Source organism: Colius striatus, chromosome 1, assembly GCF_028858725.1.
Source record: "Colius striatus isolate bColStr4 chromosome 1, bColStr4.1.hap1, whole genome shotgun sequence".
NCBI classification, from domain to species: Eukaryota; Metazoa; Chordata; class Aves; order Coliiformes; family Coliidae; genus Colius; species Colius striatus.
Genome location: NC_084759.1, coordinates 196,016,771 through 196,029,525, shown reverse-complemented (window position 1 = coordinate 196,029,525; position 12,755 = coordinate 196,016,771). Strand labels below are relative to the sequence as shown.

At 35.8% G+C, this 12,755-nt stretch overlaps 1 protein-coding gene across 2 annotated transcripts in view; it reads left to right on the top strand.

Moving 5' to 3' along the window:
- The window catches only part of SEMA3C (semaphorin 3C), a 123,747-nt gene that overhangs the window by 56,272 nt on the left and 54,720 nt on the right, over positions 1–12,755 (top strand). For both annotated transcript variants that reach the window (XM_062019704.1, XM_062019696.1), the window contains exon 3: positions 11,805–11,965. In XM_062019704.1, coding sequence (XP_061875688.1) covers positions 11,805–11,965 — 161 coding nt within the window. The remainder of the gene's footprint in view (positions 1–11,804; positions 11,966–12,755) is intronic.

Below are 12,755 nucleotides of genomic sequence, written 5' to 3'. Positions count from 1 at the left end.
AACAAAAGTTATTAGAGTTGCTTTTAGCCTTCCATAATTGATGAGCAGTTGAAGTACACCATGAAATACTATGAAGGTGAAGCTATTTAAGGGAACTAGTCAAAGTATGTCCTATATAATAGTGAAAGCCCTAATAAATAAACATCAGTTTAAAGACTTAAACCTGCTAAAGTATTTTGCATTCAAGTTAAGAGTTCAAAAGGTCACTGGCATTCCTCCTGATGGGCAAATCTAGTGAAGTTAACTTGCCTTTAGTAAACAAATTCTGATTAAAAGCTATTCAGAACTGTCTCTGTTTACTCTGTCACAAGCACGTGGTAGAGGTGTTCTTGCTACTACAACAGAATTTATGATATTACCTTTTTAACGGAGTTGAAATGGATTGTACGTTAAGCAGCATTAGTTTATACAACAGAAACATTAAAGCATGGGTACCTGTAAAATAGTATGATTTAAGTATATTATGCAGTAAGCCTAAATGGTCAGCAGGAACATGAATTAGAATAATACCTTTAACATTAAACTGCCTTTCATTTGAGGTTTTCTTTAGCAAATATACATTAGCTGAACTTGATAGTAATTCTGAAAGACAGGTAAATGTTGTTATAAACATATAGCAGATGGTTAAACTGACATAAATGGAGGGTGAGAGATTTGTTCAAGGTCAGAGAGCAAGTGCCCAGGAGTTCTGACTTAGAGTTCTCTGTTCTGATTGTGAAACAAAACTCCTTTTGTTCTATATATTTGTACACATTCTTTAAATGAATAGCCATTCTATTTTGCTTGTGCTGCCAAAGTGTGAGACAGGGCATACACCAAGGACACAATCTATGAATTTTATATTTAAGATCAGCACAATTTTTGTTTTGTTTCAGGATCAAGAACACCAAGTTATATACTGAGTGTACTTGCATCATCCTCTGCTACAGTTAGTAGTTCATTCCAGAGATAAGTGATTGACTATGGTTGATGTCTATCCCATACAGTCTACTACCACTTCCTATCCTATACCTGCAATGTGGCAATTTTATTCTGTCAGGAATATAAATACACCTCAGTTTTGGGTTGTTGTTGTCCTTCCAACTTCAAACCTGCTATTGCTATGCTAAACCTGTAAGAAGTCCACGTAGTACTTTAACAGAATATGTTACTCTTCTTGACTCTTCTGCCCTTTACCTGGAAGCAGTGTTTTATCTTCCTTTTTCTCTTTGCTGATACTCAGCACATCCAAATGAACTAATAGCCCACTCCTGATGGAGCCTATCATTATCTAAAAGCCATAATATTATGATAATGAGATGCTTTATAACTGAGAGTTTCATATAAATAAGTAGGTATTCTCTAACTCTTTTTTTACATCTGTGGACATGAAAGAGGGAAATTATTATACTTTTTGCCTTCTTTTGGCCAAATACTAGGTGGTCATCCTGCCAAATAAATATGGCAAGCCTAGTTTAAACATGGAGTGAGTGGCTGCAGAAGGTTTATTTATTTAAATGGCTTCTCATTCAGATGAAATCTAAACAGAGAAGCATAAAAGTTATCTCTTAAATACAAACCAGAGTTTTGGCTGAACTTATTAAGTTTGAAAAGTCTGGACTTAAAACAAACAAACAAACGAAAAATGTCTTTTTGCATGTGAAACACACTTGAAATCAAAGGCCTTTTTGTACATTACCAAGTGCAACCCAAAAGCAACCCAGTCAAATACATACCAAACTGTTACCTCCACTTTGCATATGTAACTCAGAGTTTAAATGACAAGTCTTCTGTCAAAAAGCAAAATACCATCAGAGTAGGATTTAGAGCTGAGTGGACCCTAATCCACCAGGCTATGCTCAGCCCACTAAACATGACTTTTATTGTGTGCCCAAATACCAGCTGGTGATCACTTGAAGATTGATGGTAGCATGCAGCTCTGGAATGTGCTCCTAAATTCACTCTTTGTGTCAGTCTTCACGGTGTGAAAAAGAGTGAAATACGGTTGTGTTCTGTGTGTTTAGGCAGCAAGTATGCTGCCCCCTGAACACGTCTGCCTGCAGGGCTTGAGCACAGCACTCCTGCTCCCTCTGAGCCAGCAGCAGGGACAGCCACATCTCACAAATGACACCAAACAGTGACAGACCCACTTCCAGCTTCCAGATCCATACAGAAATAAATAAAACTTCAAATACTTTTCACTGCACACCTGCTTGGAAGTGTTTTGAAGCTGACGTTAAAAAAACTCCCAAGTCTTAATTTAATATTGAAAGTACTGAAAACAATCCCATGTGTTCAGAAACACACACAGTGAACACTGATGATGAAATTATTAATTTTCAGTTGTGTTCAACCTCTGAAGTCCTCTGGGCAAGGTGACCAAACCCTATGTCCATTGAAGCAGGTTGTATCATTACAGTAATTTGAAAAAACAAATCTCAATGTACAACCTGATGTAACAACGTCGCCATTCCTCTGATGGGAGTGAATGCATTTAATACATCAGAAAAATGTATTTCAAGTGAAAATGAACGAATCAGGAAAACATTTAAGGATAGGCTTGACTTGCATTTCTCGCAAACCAAACTCTCCTTGGCTTCAGGAGGCATCCCAAACACCCACGTCCAGAAAGCAGCTTTCTTTCTGTCAGTGCCAAAGGCTGGGTGGCCTCTTGGATGCAAAACTAAATTTGATCAAAGAGCATGAATTAGGTTATAAGGAGTAATTTAACCATACAGAACAACAGACGACTGTAGGAAAAGGAATGAGGAGTATTAAGTATTCTATTATTCTAATGTTTCTATTCTAGAATTATCAAGAGGAGCTAAATACAGTTGTTCAAGAACTGTAGAATTGAGTGTGGCTCTCTCTTGGTAAAGTTTGTTATCTCCAATATAATGACCCTTTGGCATCATGTTGGACCAGGGGTTCATTGAAGGTTCACTGGAGGGGGAATGCCATTTGTTGACCTCCAGCTGCTTTGTTTTCTTACGTATTGGAGCGAGAATAAGTGTTTCTTTTATCCTTCCCAGATGTAAAGCAGAGCTTGCAAACTTTCTAGGCTTGGCATATAGAGATGATTATCTGATGTATTGACAAGAGTGTATAAACACCAGGTATATACATACTATTGACTGACAAACTGACACTGATAGGAAACAAGAAAACACAGTTTAATTCCCTAGTCCATTGAAATTAATTTATTAATTAAATTATTTTAGATGCAAAGTACTGGCCTCCAAGCCTTCTTCAGCTCATAACTGAGTACATTTTACATTACTTTACTGAGGAATGAATAAAAGCTAAGCACTTGGGATTTAGCTTGATCTCTTTATGCCTGATGTTTGCCTGATAGCTAATCCTAATTTGATTAAAATGATAATAATAATGAAACTGTAACCAAGTCTGCATATACGAAGTTGCCCTTTTTTATACAAATTAGGGGTGAGAAGTGACTGCTGAAGAAAGGACCAATATATTTTAAGGAGATCTATGGATAAAGTGACATGGCTAAAATTGCAGCTAAAGTTGGTAACATCAATAAAGGCAAGGATTACTGCAGCAAAGGCAGTAATGCCAATCCTAGATATACAGATTGACTGAATCTCTGGGGAGATTCTCTTTGAAGGAAAGAAAGGAATATAATGAAAAGAGTTGCTCTGTCTCACCACAGTGAAGTGGGTTCTTACTATATTACAGAAATCATAATGAAATATTTCAGTGGTTGAGCTATGTTTTCTCAATGAGTTTTTATTAGCTCTGGCAACAAGAGTAATTCTGCAGTTTGGAGACAATGTGCTCAGTGAGAAAAAGAAAGATGGTACATATGAGTTGATGTGAAGAGCTTTTTTTGTTCAGAAAGAAAGTTAAGAGACGATTATGATACTTTCATTATTTAAGGTGTTGATTATTTTGAAAAACTCAATAGTCCTTCACTACAGTTCAGGGCCACAGTTGTTGATATGTCAATGAAAGTGTATTAATACCTTAAAACTGCACATTTGGAGAGCAGGTACCTCTGCCACTTTTGAAAAGGACAAATTATGTTTTGATTGTCTACAGTCTACTTCATAAACCTGCAATCTTACACTGAAACAGAAAAGTAAACTTGCAAAGAAAGGCAATTCCAGCAGTAGAACAGCCTACTTCTCAATCAAGTTTACTTACATTGCCTGTACCCATCTCTCCCTCCCCAATATTCAAAGATACCCTGGCTGGCATAATTTGCTAGATCAATTTGTGGGGAGTAAATAGTCAGGTACTCAAACCTAATCATGAAAAGGTTTGCTTTTACCACAAAAACAACTGCCCTAATTAGATGCAAAACTAATGATAAGTCTGTTCAGACCTAATTCCTCTCCCAGAGGTTAATGCACTAGCAGCAAATGGGATGAAGATGAATAAACTGGGAGAACAGCTCACAAGTCTCATGTTGTTGCTCAGTTCTGACTTGGAGAATAACACTAGTTTCAGCTAAAATTCATTTTTCAGACAGATGAAATAATTCGCTTCCTTCCATTTCTCATATATTTTAATTTGAATCAAAGAGTTTTGGTGTCTGCATACAGTCAGAGCTTCAGCTGGCCAGTTAGTCTGATAGCTCCTTGGAACATTTCTCTGTGTGACTGAGCATTGCAGAAGGAAGTATAGCCATTCCTCCAATGACATGATTTCTAATCCACTAGAAAAAAAAGAGAGAAAACACAAGACATTGCAATGAAAAGATACATTGCAGTAATCGTAAACCTAGTTGGCCTGTCTTTTTGGCTCTCCACACTTGCCAAAGTTGTCTCTCTGATTTTGGAGCCAAAAATAAGTAGAAAGACTGGAAAGGTTAGTCATGGGCAGAAATGAGTAAGGTAATATTTGAACAATCAGGCACCTTCTGCTAGATAGTCCTGTACAGTGGCAGTATTTGTGACATCTTCAGAAATAAACCCCATAAACTGCAATTATATAAAGGGATAAAGTAAATGGCTAGTAGAATTATAACTGCACACTCCTTCTAAACAAAAATAAGAAGCCCACCTTACAATGTTTTAATTGAAATACCTATACAGACTTCTGAGGAGTTATTCCAGGTTTAGAGTGAGGTAAGTGTAGGAATAATCTGAAGATTATGCCAAAAAGTGTCTCCAGCCTAGCGAGACTGGCTGGCTAGAGGCTGTGGGTGGTCTTGCATAATTCCCAATGAAGGAATCTCAATACTGGAATATTTGGCAAGCCTTGGAGTAGCTATGCAACTGCAGTCTAGAAAAAAAGTTGACATATTTTTCCTCTTTTTTTTGGAGTGGGGCTTCTATTGTGGAATGTAGTATGATTTCATCATGACAATGTCTTTGTAAATAATAAAAAAAAGTATTTTATACCGTCTTTCATAAGTTAAAGCTTCAATAAAAAATGCATTTAACCTTGTAGGGTTTGTTAGGTTAATGAATGTGCCACAGAGCTATGTTAATACATTTTGCTGTACACAAGTGACTTTGTCTCATCGTGTGTTTGCCTTTGCTCAGAAAGCACATTCTAAGCAAAGCACATTCTTTTGTCACAGACAAAACTGACAGCTGCCCACACCTCAGTAGATGTACACCTCCTTCTCCATTCTACAAAGTGGCAAATCAAAAAATGAAAATTCCTTTAGTAGCTTTGGATAGTTTTAATAAAACAGCATTCTGTTACGAGTGATTACCTTTTCACTACAACCTTTAAAAATTCCCAACATCAAAAGCCAGTTAATACTCCATTGTGATCTTTTTTAAAGTCTACAAGTTACCAGGATTTTAGGACAACTGTGTGTCTTGTCAATGGTAAAAAAAGGACTTATCTACTGACATATGTGAATGCTCTGCTTAAGGTCAGCTATGAAATGGTATGTCTTTTCCTATCAACACATGGTCCCCTTCACAAAGAGCTATTGAGTGTTTTACTGCTCCTAATGTGTATGCTGAGCTGCTCAAGGTGACAGATTGTTCTTCAAGCGTGCTAGAGCTACCTCTGGGCCTGATTCTCCAAAGACTTCACCTTGGTGCTACTATTTCTGTTTATAAAAGACTGCAGTATCTCAATCCAGTAATGTTTAAATTCCATTTTCAACTCATTTAGCAAATATACCAACAGTATTTAAGGTGCATATTTAAACTAGATCACATTTAGATATCACTGACGTTTCCATGCTATTTACTCTCATTCCAAATACAACAATTAAGTTTCCTTCCAGCAAATAATACATTTTAGCTCTGGGCAGAGAGCTTCTGTTTCAGCCTGTACTGTCTGAACTCTCTTCCTCCCTATCCTTCAAGGGATCTTGTTAATTAGTTATCCTGTGATTTTATGAGCACTTGTAAATCTATGTTCTCCTTTCTCAATTGGCCACTTTTTTTTTTTTTTTAATAAAAATGAAATTAAAATCCTTTCAGAGAGATTCAGAAGCTACCAAGTGTGCACATCTGTGCTTTCCAGTCCTTGTAAACCTATTAGCGTCTTACGCAAAAAGCCAAGTTTCATTCTAACAGCATTAAAAAAAGTGCAAAGACTTCTCATGCGTGAAGAAGAGATAAAGAGAAGGTCAAAGGTCCACCTGAGCTTTTTGGGCCTCGTGTGGTTAAGGCACACAAGGGACTTACTAGTAGCACATCTGGCTGCCTATGGCTCTTTGGCCAAATGACTGTGTACCCATTTATAATCAGCTTCACTTGGGAGCTGGCTGAAGGTTGGGCTTCACTTTGCACACTGCATGATCTGTGGCAAAATGCTTTAACAGCTCTCTTATCTCACTCCCTTAAGTAGAAGGAGTCAATACAGGTTTCTTCAAAGAAAGCGAATATCGGCAGTGCAAAGGTGAGTCATTCTGAAGTTTTGCAAGGCTTTAGTCAGACTTTCCTTGTTCTCTTTTCATACATAAAATTAAGCAGTCACACTGCAGTATTATAAACAGCATAGTTTTTCAACAGGTACTACATTAGATATAAAAATAATACACTTATTTTTCTGTGTCTTCACACTAAAATCCCAGATATATGGACAAGAAAACAGTAGTCAAAATTACTACATTCTTATTAAATCCAACATGTTAAAACTAGGTATTTTCCATTTTTTTCTACTAGTAAGGTACAAAAGAGAGAAATTAGTCAATACAAAGTAGAAAGGAAAATATTTAAACTAAAATAAAACAAAGGTTTTCTTCTGGTTGAAGCATTTTTTCTAATTTATTTTGTAACTGTATGGATACCTCTCATTCCACTCACTTGTAAAAAATGTATTCCCATTCCGTTAAATGCCAACAACATTACCTCCAACCTCTCTCTGAATTTATGGGTAGAAGTTACTTTTCCACCTATTCAAAAGTGACCTGTAAGTAAAACAATGCTGTTTGATACTATAAGTAAAAACATCATTTTACTTAAATATTTATTTCTAGGGGGCAAGGTGTCATTTCTGTTCCTAGGAGGTGAGATTTTACGTTGCAGTTTCACATTTGAAGTAGATTGGCATATTTGTTGGCACAAACTGAAGGTTTACTGAGGCTTAAAAAAGTCTTACAGCTTCCTTAACTAGAAGCTAATGTTTCCAGCTTACTGCTAGATGTGCACAAAGCCTATCGTATGTGTACCCCATACCCCATGAGGGAATAAAAGAGAACAACATTATATTGCTGACTTCCAAATCACTAAGGCTACATAAAATCCATGCCAGTTTGGGCAGCAGAATTTCCCTAGGGAGGTGTAGGCCATCTTTCTGGAAGCCTACGTTTGTCCCCTTCACTGTGGTGCTTTGTTTGAAACTGAACTTCTATGCTTTACTCCCTCCCTACTTTTATTGAAGCACATGCACCATATCTCTATCTCTTCTCTGAATTTCCCCATAAACAGCCTTCTGAGACAAAATCCTTATGCCAGCAGAAAAGAGGAGGAAAACATATTCTTTTTTGTACTTTACCACAGGGACTCCTAAATTAAAAGCTTGAGAGAGCATCCTGGATTTGCTCAAAGAAGCCCTGCCAGGCTGGAAACACGGGGCTGGTGTAGTGCAGAGACGACTACATGTACTCTTTCACGTATCATAGTTTATCCACAGCTTATCTATGGATAAAGTCTATGTTTTGAACTTGAGCAGGGGATGCTTGCATACCACTGCTGTAGCTTAACAAACTCCTCAATATAATTTCTTAATTATATTGAACTTGTCAGTAACAAGTGGTTATGTGTGTCTGTGAATAGGAAATAGTCTTATTTTGGGAAAGTCCTGAGAAAAATTGCATTACTTTCAGTAACGTATGTATCAAACATCTATTAGATGTGCACTGAGGAAGTCACTTGTATTAGGGTCTTATTTTATGTATTAGGGATTATTATATCCCTTACATTAGGCAAATCACGCTGTGTTTTCAGCACTGTGGCTTCAGTGAATTTGAGTTAAGGAGTGATGAAAGGTTGATGGAGAGTGATTAAATCAGACATTCAGAGGACGACCCGATGAGTGCATCTGGCTGTGTTTGCTAGTGAAGGAGATATCTCCACCTTACTGGATTTACAGTTTCTGATAATTTGTTTTGTTCTGGCCAACACAAAGAGTTTAAAGTTTTATGAAGGCTTTGAAGATGTTAAGATGTGAAGATGTTACAGAAATATTTTGGTTTTTTTCTCCCGAGAAAACACAATTTAAAACAGGAAAAAAATTGTACTACCTTTTCTGGTGGATTAGAAGGATAATTAAAGAGTAGGTGTTAAAATGTCCAGTTGTCAGTAAGCTGTACACTGTCTATAGAGAAAACTCCCAGTCATTGGAATCTCCAAAATATGCAGTTCAATAATAATAATAATTTTGGGGAGAGAGCTATTCACTAACTTCACTGAAGCTTTTGTTTTTAATTGAAAATAACAAAAGCTACATAAGCTGTCCTTTAAGATCATATTTTTAACTCTAAAAATCAAGATGGCTTTATCACTGAGGGAAGCCATAACTAATTTCTCTGACTGATGAAAAAGGATGAACAAATGTTATTCTTGTATCATTAAGGATGACAGTTATTTGCACGTGGAATACGTTATAATCTTTTGCTTTTGATTGCCAGAAGAAATTGTTAATATTCATAAAGACCTGTCTGCAACATTATTCTCCATTCAAGGTTTACTGACTTTAGTAAATGTTTGCATAATTTTTTTACAAAAAACTTCTAGAGATGAAAAGCATCTTTCTAGCCACTGCTCTTTCCAATTGAAAGCACTCAGAGAGTAAATCTTTTCAAAATCAAATTTTCTTGGGTGATCTTGTGGTAAATTTTGATAAATTAAAAGAAAATTTGATTAATTATTAATTCCTTCCCCATAGCCCTAAGAAGTTAATAAACTGTAAGCTTCAGCACTGAAAGAAATAAAACTAATAAATCTGTTTAAGAGTGTTTCAGGGTTTTTCTTCCCTCTTATGAATGGCACTGAGTTTCTGTAGTTTCCTCATCAGCAACCCAATGGAGACAGATTACCCTTGAGGCGCCTTAGAAAGTGTAAATCACTGCAAAGAGGTTAAAAATAAAAACTAAAAAAAATAGAATTTTAATAAATGAAAGTTATGAGAATTAAAAATCTCTATTTTTGTCTCTTGCTTAAAAATAATAATCTCAATCATCTTTTATGTCAATCGTGGTTTATTCTTTGTCAATCATTATCAGTCACTGAAGCAATAAGGAAGGGCATTATATTGTGCAATCACTCTACTCATATTTACCCAGTGTTGTATGGGAAACTGCTGCCTTGCTCAGTTTAAATGTGCTCTCCTAGGATATCAAATATACAATTATGAGAAGGTTACATTTCACCTTACAGCTGCCAAACATTACAGTAAAGTTAATAAGGCCACCAAGACAAAAAGATAAGTGCTAGCTTCACAGTCTTGTTATGAGATATCAATCTGAGAATTTCAGAGAGAATTTCAGAGAGGGCAAAGGGACTGCATTTTAATGGCACTATACTGGTGACTCTCCCAGGTGCCTTTGAAAATCCTAGCTAAAAGCTTACAGAGAGGATTTTTTTTTAAAATAAAGTAAAACAATTGATTTTTCAAGCACTGAAGAAAGACTTCTGAAAATGATGTGGACAATTCTCATGTATATTTAATGTGTGCTCTTTCAGTTTAAGCTTTTAGGTGCAGACTGCAAATCTTGATCGTATATCTTTCTTTTGTTGAGGGACATAAAAAATAGAAATATTATTTGTTGGTGTTTTAAATAGTACCATAATAAGTATATGTAGGCAACCCAGAGTTCATGAAAGCTGTCACATGTCTAAATGAATCTAAACGTCATATATTTCAGTAGTTGAAGATCATTTTCATCTTCCTATGAAACTATTTAATAATCATGAGAGAAAATAAATTATAGTTATGTGCTTTATTTATCAATGTAAACCATATTCAGCTAAGTGTTCTTTCAATCGTTAGATTTCTATTAGACAGGTATAACTCTTAAGACTTCAGCCTTTGGCTGTATGTTGTCTACAGCTTGTCAAAAATTGCTCTCCAAATACTTTTCAAAGAAAAAATATTCTTCTAGCTAAACAGGTTTTACCTAAAGTGCATAGTTTAGGTACAGAGTTTTTTTTATTTTTTTTTTTCAACACAGCAAATACACAAAGATGTTTTTGTTTTGAGAGTTTTCTTTTTCAAAATATCATTAGCCCACCTTAATCTAGTCATCCAAAAGGCAGAGATGAATAATTTTGGATAAGACATCTACTGTTTGCTATAGGGAACTAATGAGCAAAAATTTTGCTTTTCGCAAAAACTAGGCTTTAGCAACAGTGAGAAGCCTATATTGTCACAGTCAAACATTTGCAAAAGGGATGTGGACTTGGTTTTAGATTTATGAATAAACATCATAGAAGAGCTTTATTTTTGTGTACTTGTCATGCTTTTAGAGTCACAGGGAACACAATCCAATAATAGTGCTACTGAGGTAAGAAAACATAGTTATATGTTAAATATTTGAATAAGGAGAAATTGATTATTAAAGTTTTATTTTCCATTCTCATCTCTTGAGAAAGATCCCTTCTGTTATTACTGAAAAGAAAAATAATCTGAATGGAGGTCAAAATATATTGGCCAAGTAAAGACAGGAAGGCTGAGCCTTCTCAACGGCAGCCAGTTATATTGCAGATGCTTGTGCCATTCCTGTAACAGGCCTGATCCTGCAGTACTGAGATCAAAGGATGTTTTTCATTTCACTTCATTGAAGAAAGTCTTATGTGGAAAAAAAAAAAAAGAAAGAGCTAGTTCTACAGTTTTGGTAGTTTGATCCAAGTCCCATAAAAAACCCTAAAGAAATAGACACATTTGAGGCTTGACTGAGTGCTTTCTTTGTTTGTTTTAACTAAGCAGTGCATGGTAATGAAGAATTTAAAAAAATATTTTGATCCTGAAAATGATAAAAACCTACTGTTCTTGTATAGTTTTTATTGATCTTGTGGATTTTCTGCTGTTATAACCTTCCAAATGTGCTAACATATTGACTAATTTAATATATGATCTTCCATAAAAGCTAAAGCTGTAAATAATCATATCCATTAAAATAAGAGTTAATTAGATGAATGAATAACAGCAGTGTCTGATTTTTATGAGATATGTCTAGCTACTTAATGTATTAAAATTTGCATTCAAACTGGGAAAAGGAAATTGTACTAGCTCAACCATTACATTATTACCAAGTGTACGATGAGGGTTTTTCTTTTATTGACCTCACTTGTGTTCAAAGATGCTTTTATTTAGAAAGAAATGAAGTTTTGAATTGAGAAAGGCAACTGAAACACTTTACTAACTTGCCATCTTTGATCTTTCAGAGCTGCAAGAAACCAAGACCTCAGAATATCACAGAATATCCCACAATCCCCTGGATTATAGGATATTATTTATGGATGAAGATCAGGATCGGATCTACGTGGGCAGCAAAGATCATATTCTGTCTTTGAATATTAATAATATAAGCCAGGACCCTCTCAGTGTAAGTTCAAGAATTATTTTGAGAATCCAAGGTTGCCTTACCACATACCTTTCTTTTGAAGACAAAAAAATGAATATTTCACTATTTTGTAGCATGAAGAACTCCAAAACAGCACCTTACTGAATAGTTAGTCCCTGTTTTATATGTAATGCCAGATGAAGAAGCTATTAGCCTGGATGCTCTTCACACACTGCTTAAAATCTAACCTGTTTGCTCATTTTGAGGTGACATTCACCATGACTTGGCCTCATAAGGGAAATTTGGATGACTTGATGGTTTCAGCTCCTCAACAAGATTTAGGATTATTCAGAAATGTGCTTTTAAAAGAAGCCTGTAAGGGAGAATAAGATACAAGCCATTGTTTTCAGGCCGTTGGGTAAAAATGAAAAGGGACAAAGTTGCCTTTAACCTTCAATTACATTTGGTTTGGTTTTGTATTCTGAGTCCTGACTGCTGAACTATTTTCCAGTCTTTCGTTATGTCTGAGTCAGCCTTCGCCCTTCAGTTGGGTAGCAGAGATACCTCCTATCTGGGGTTTTTTGAATGCTATGACCTACACGTCCCTCTTGACACCACTTCTTTTCTGGCTTTTTTTCTCAGTTATCAAGTTACTATTTGCTAAGGAGTCTCTGTGTCCCACTTCCCTAAACTGTATATGAAAACAATTACATTATCAAATCTTTAAACCTCTTTCACGGATTCCTGTCTTGTCTCCATAGCCAGTTCAAATCCAGCTTCTCAGCTTAAAAAATAGATGGCCTGCAGAAGGACTTGTGTGCGGGGAAGAGTA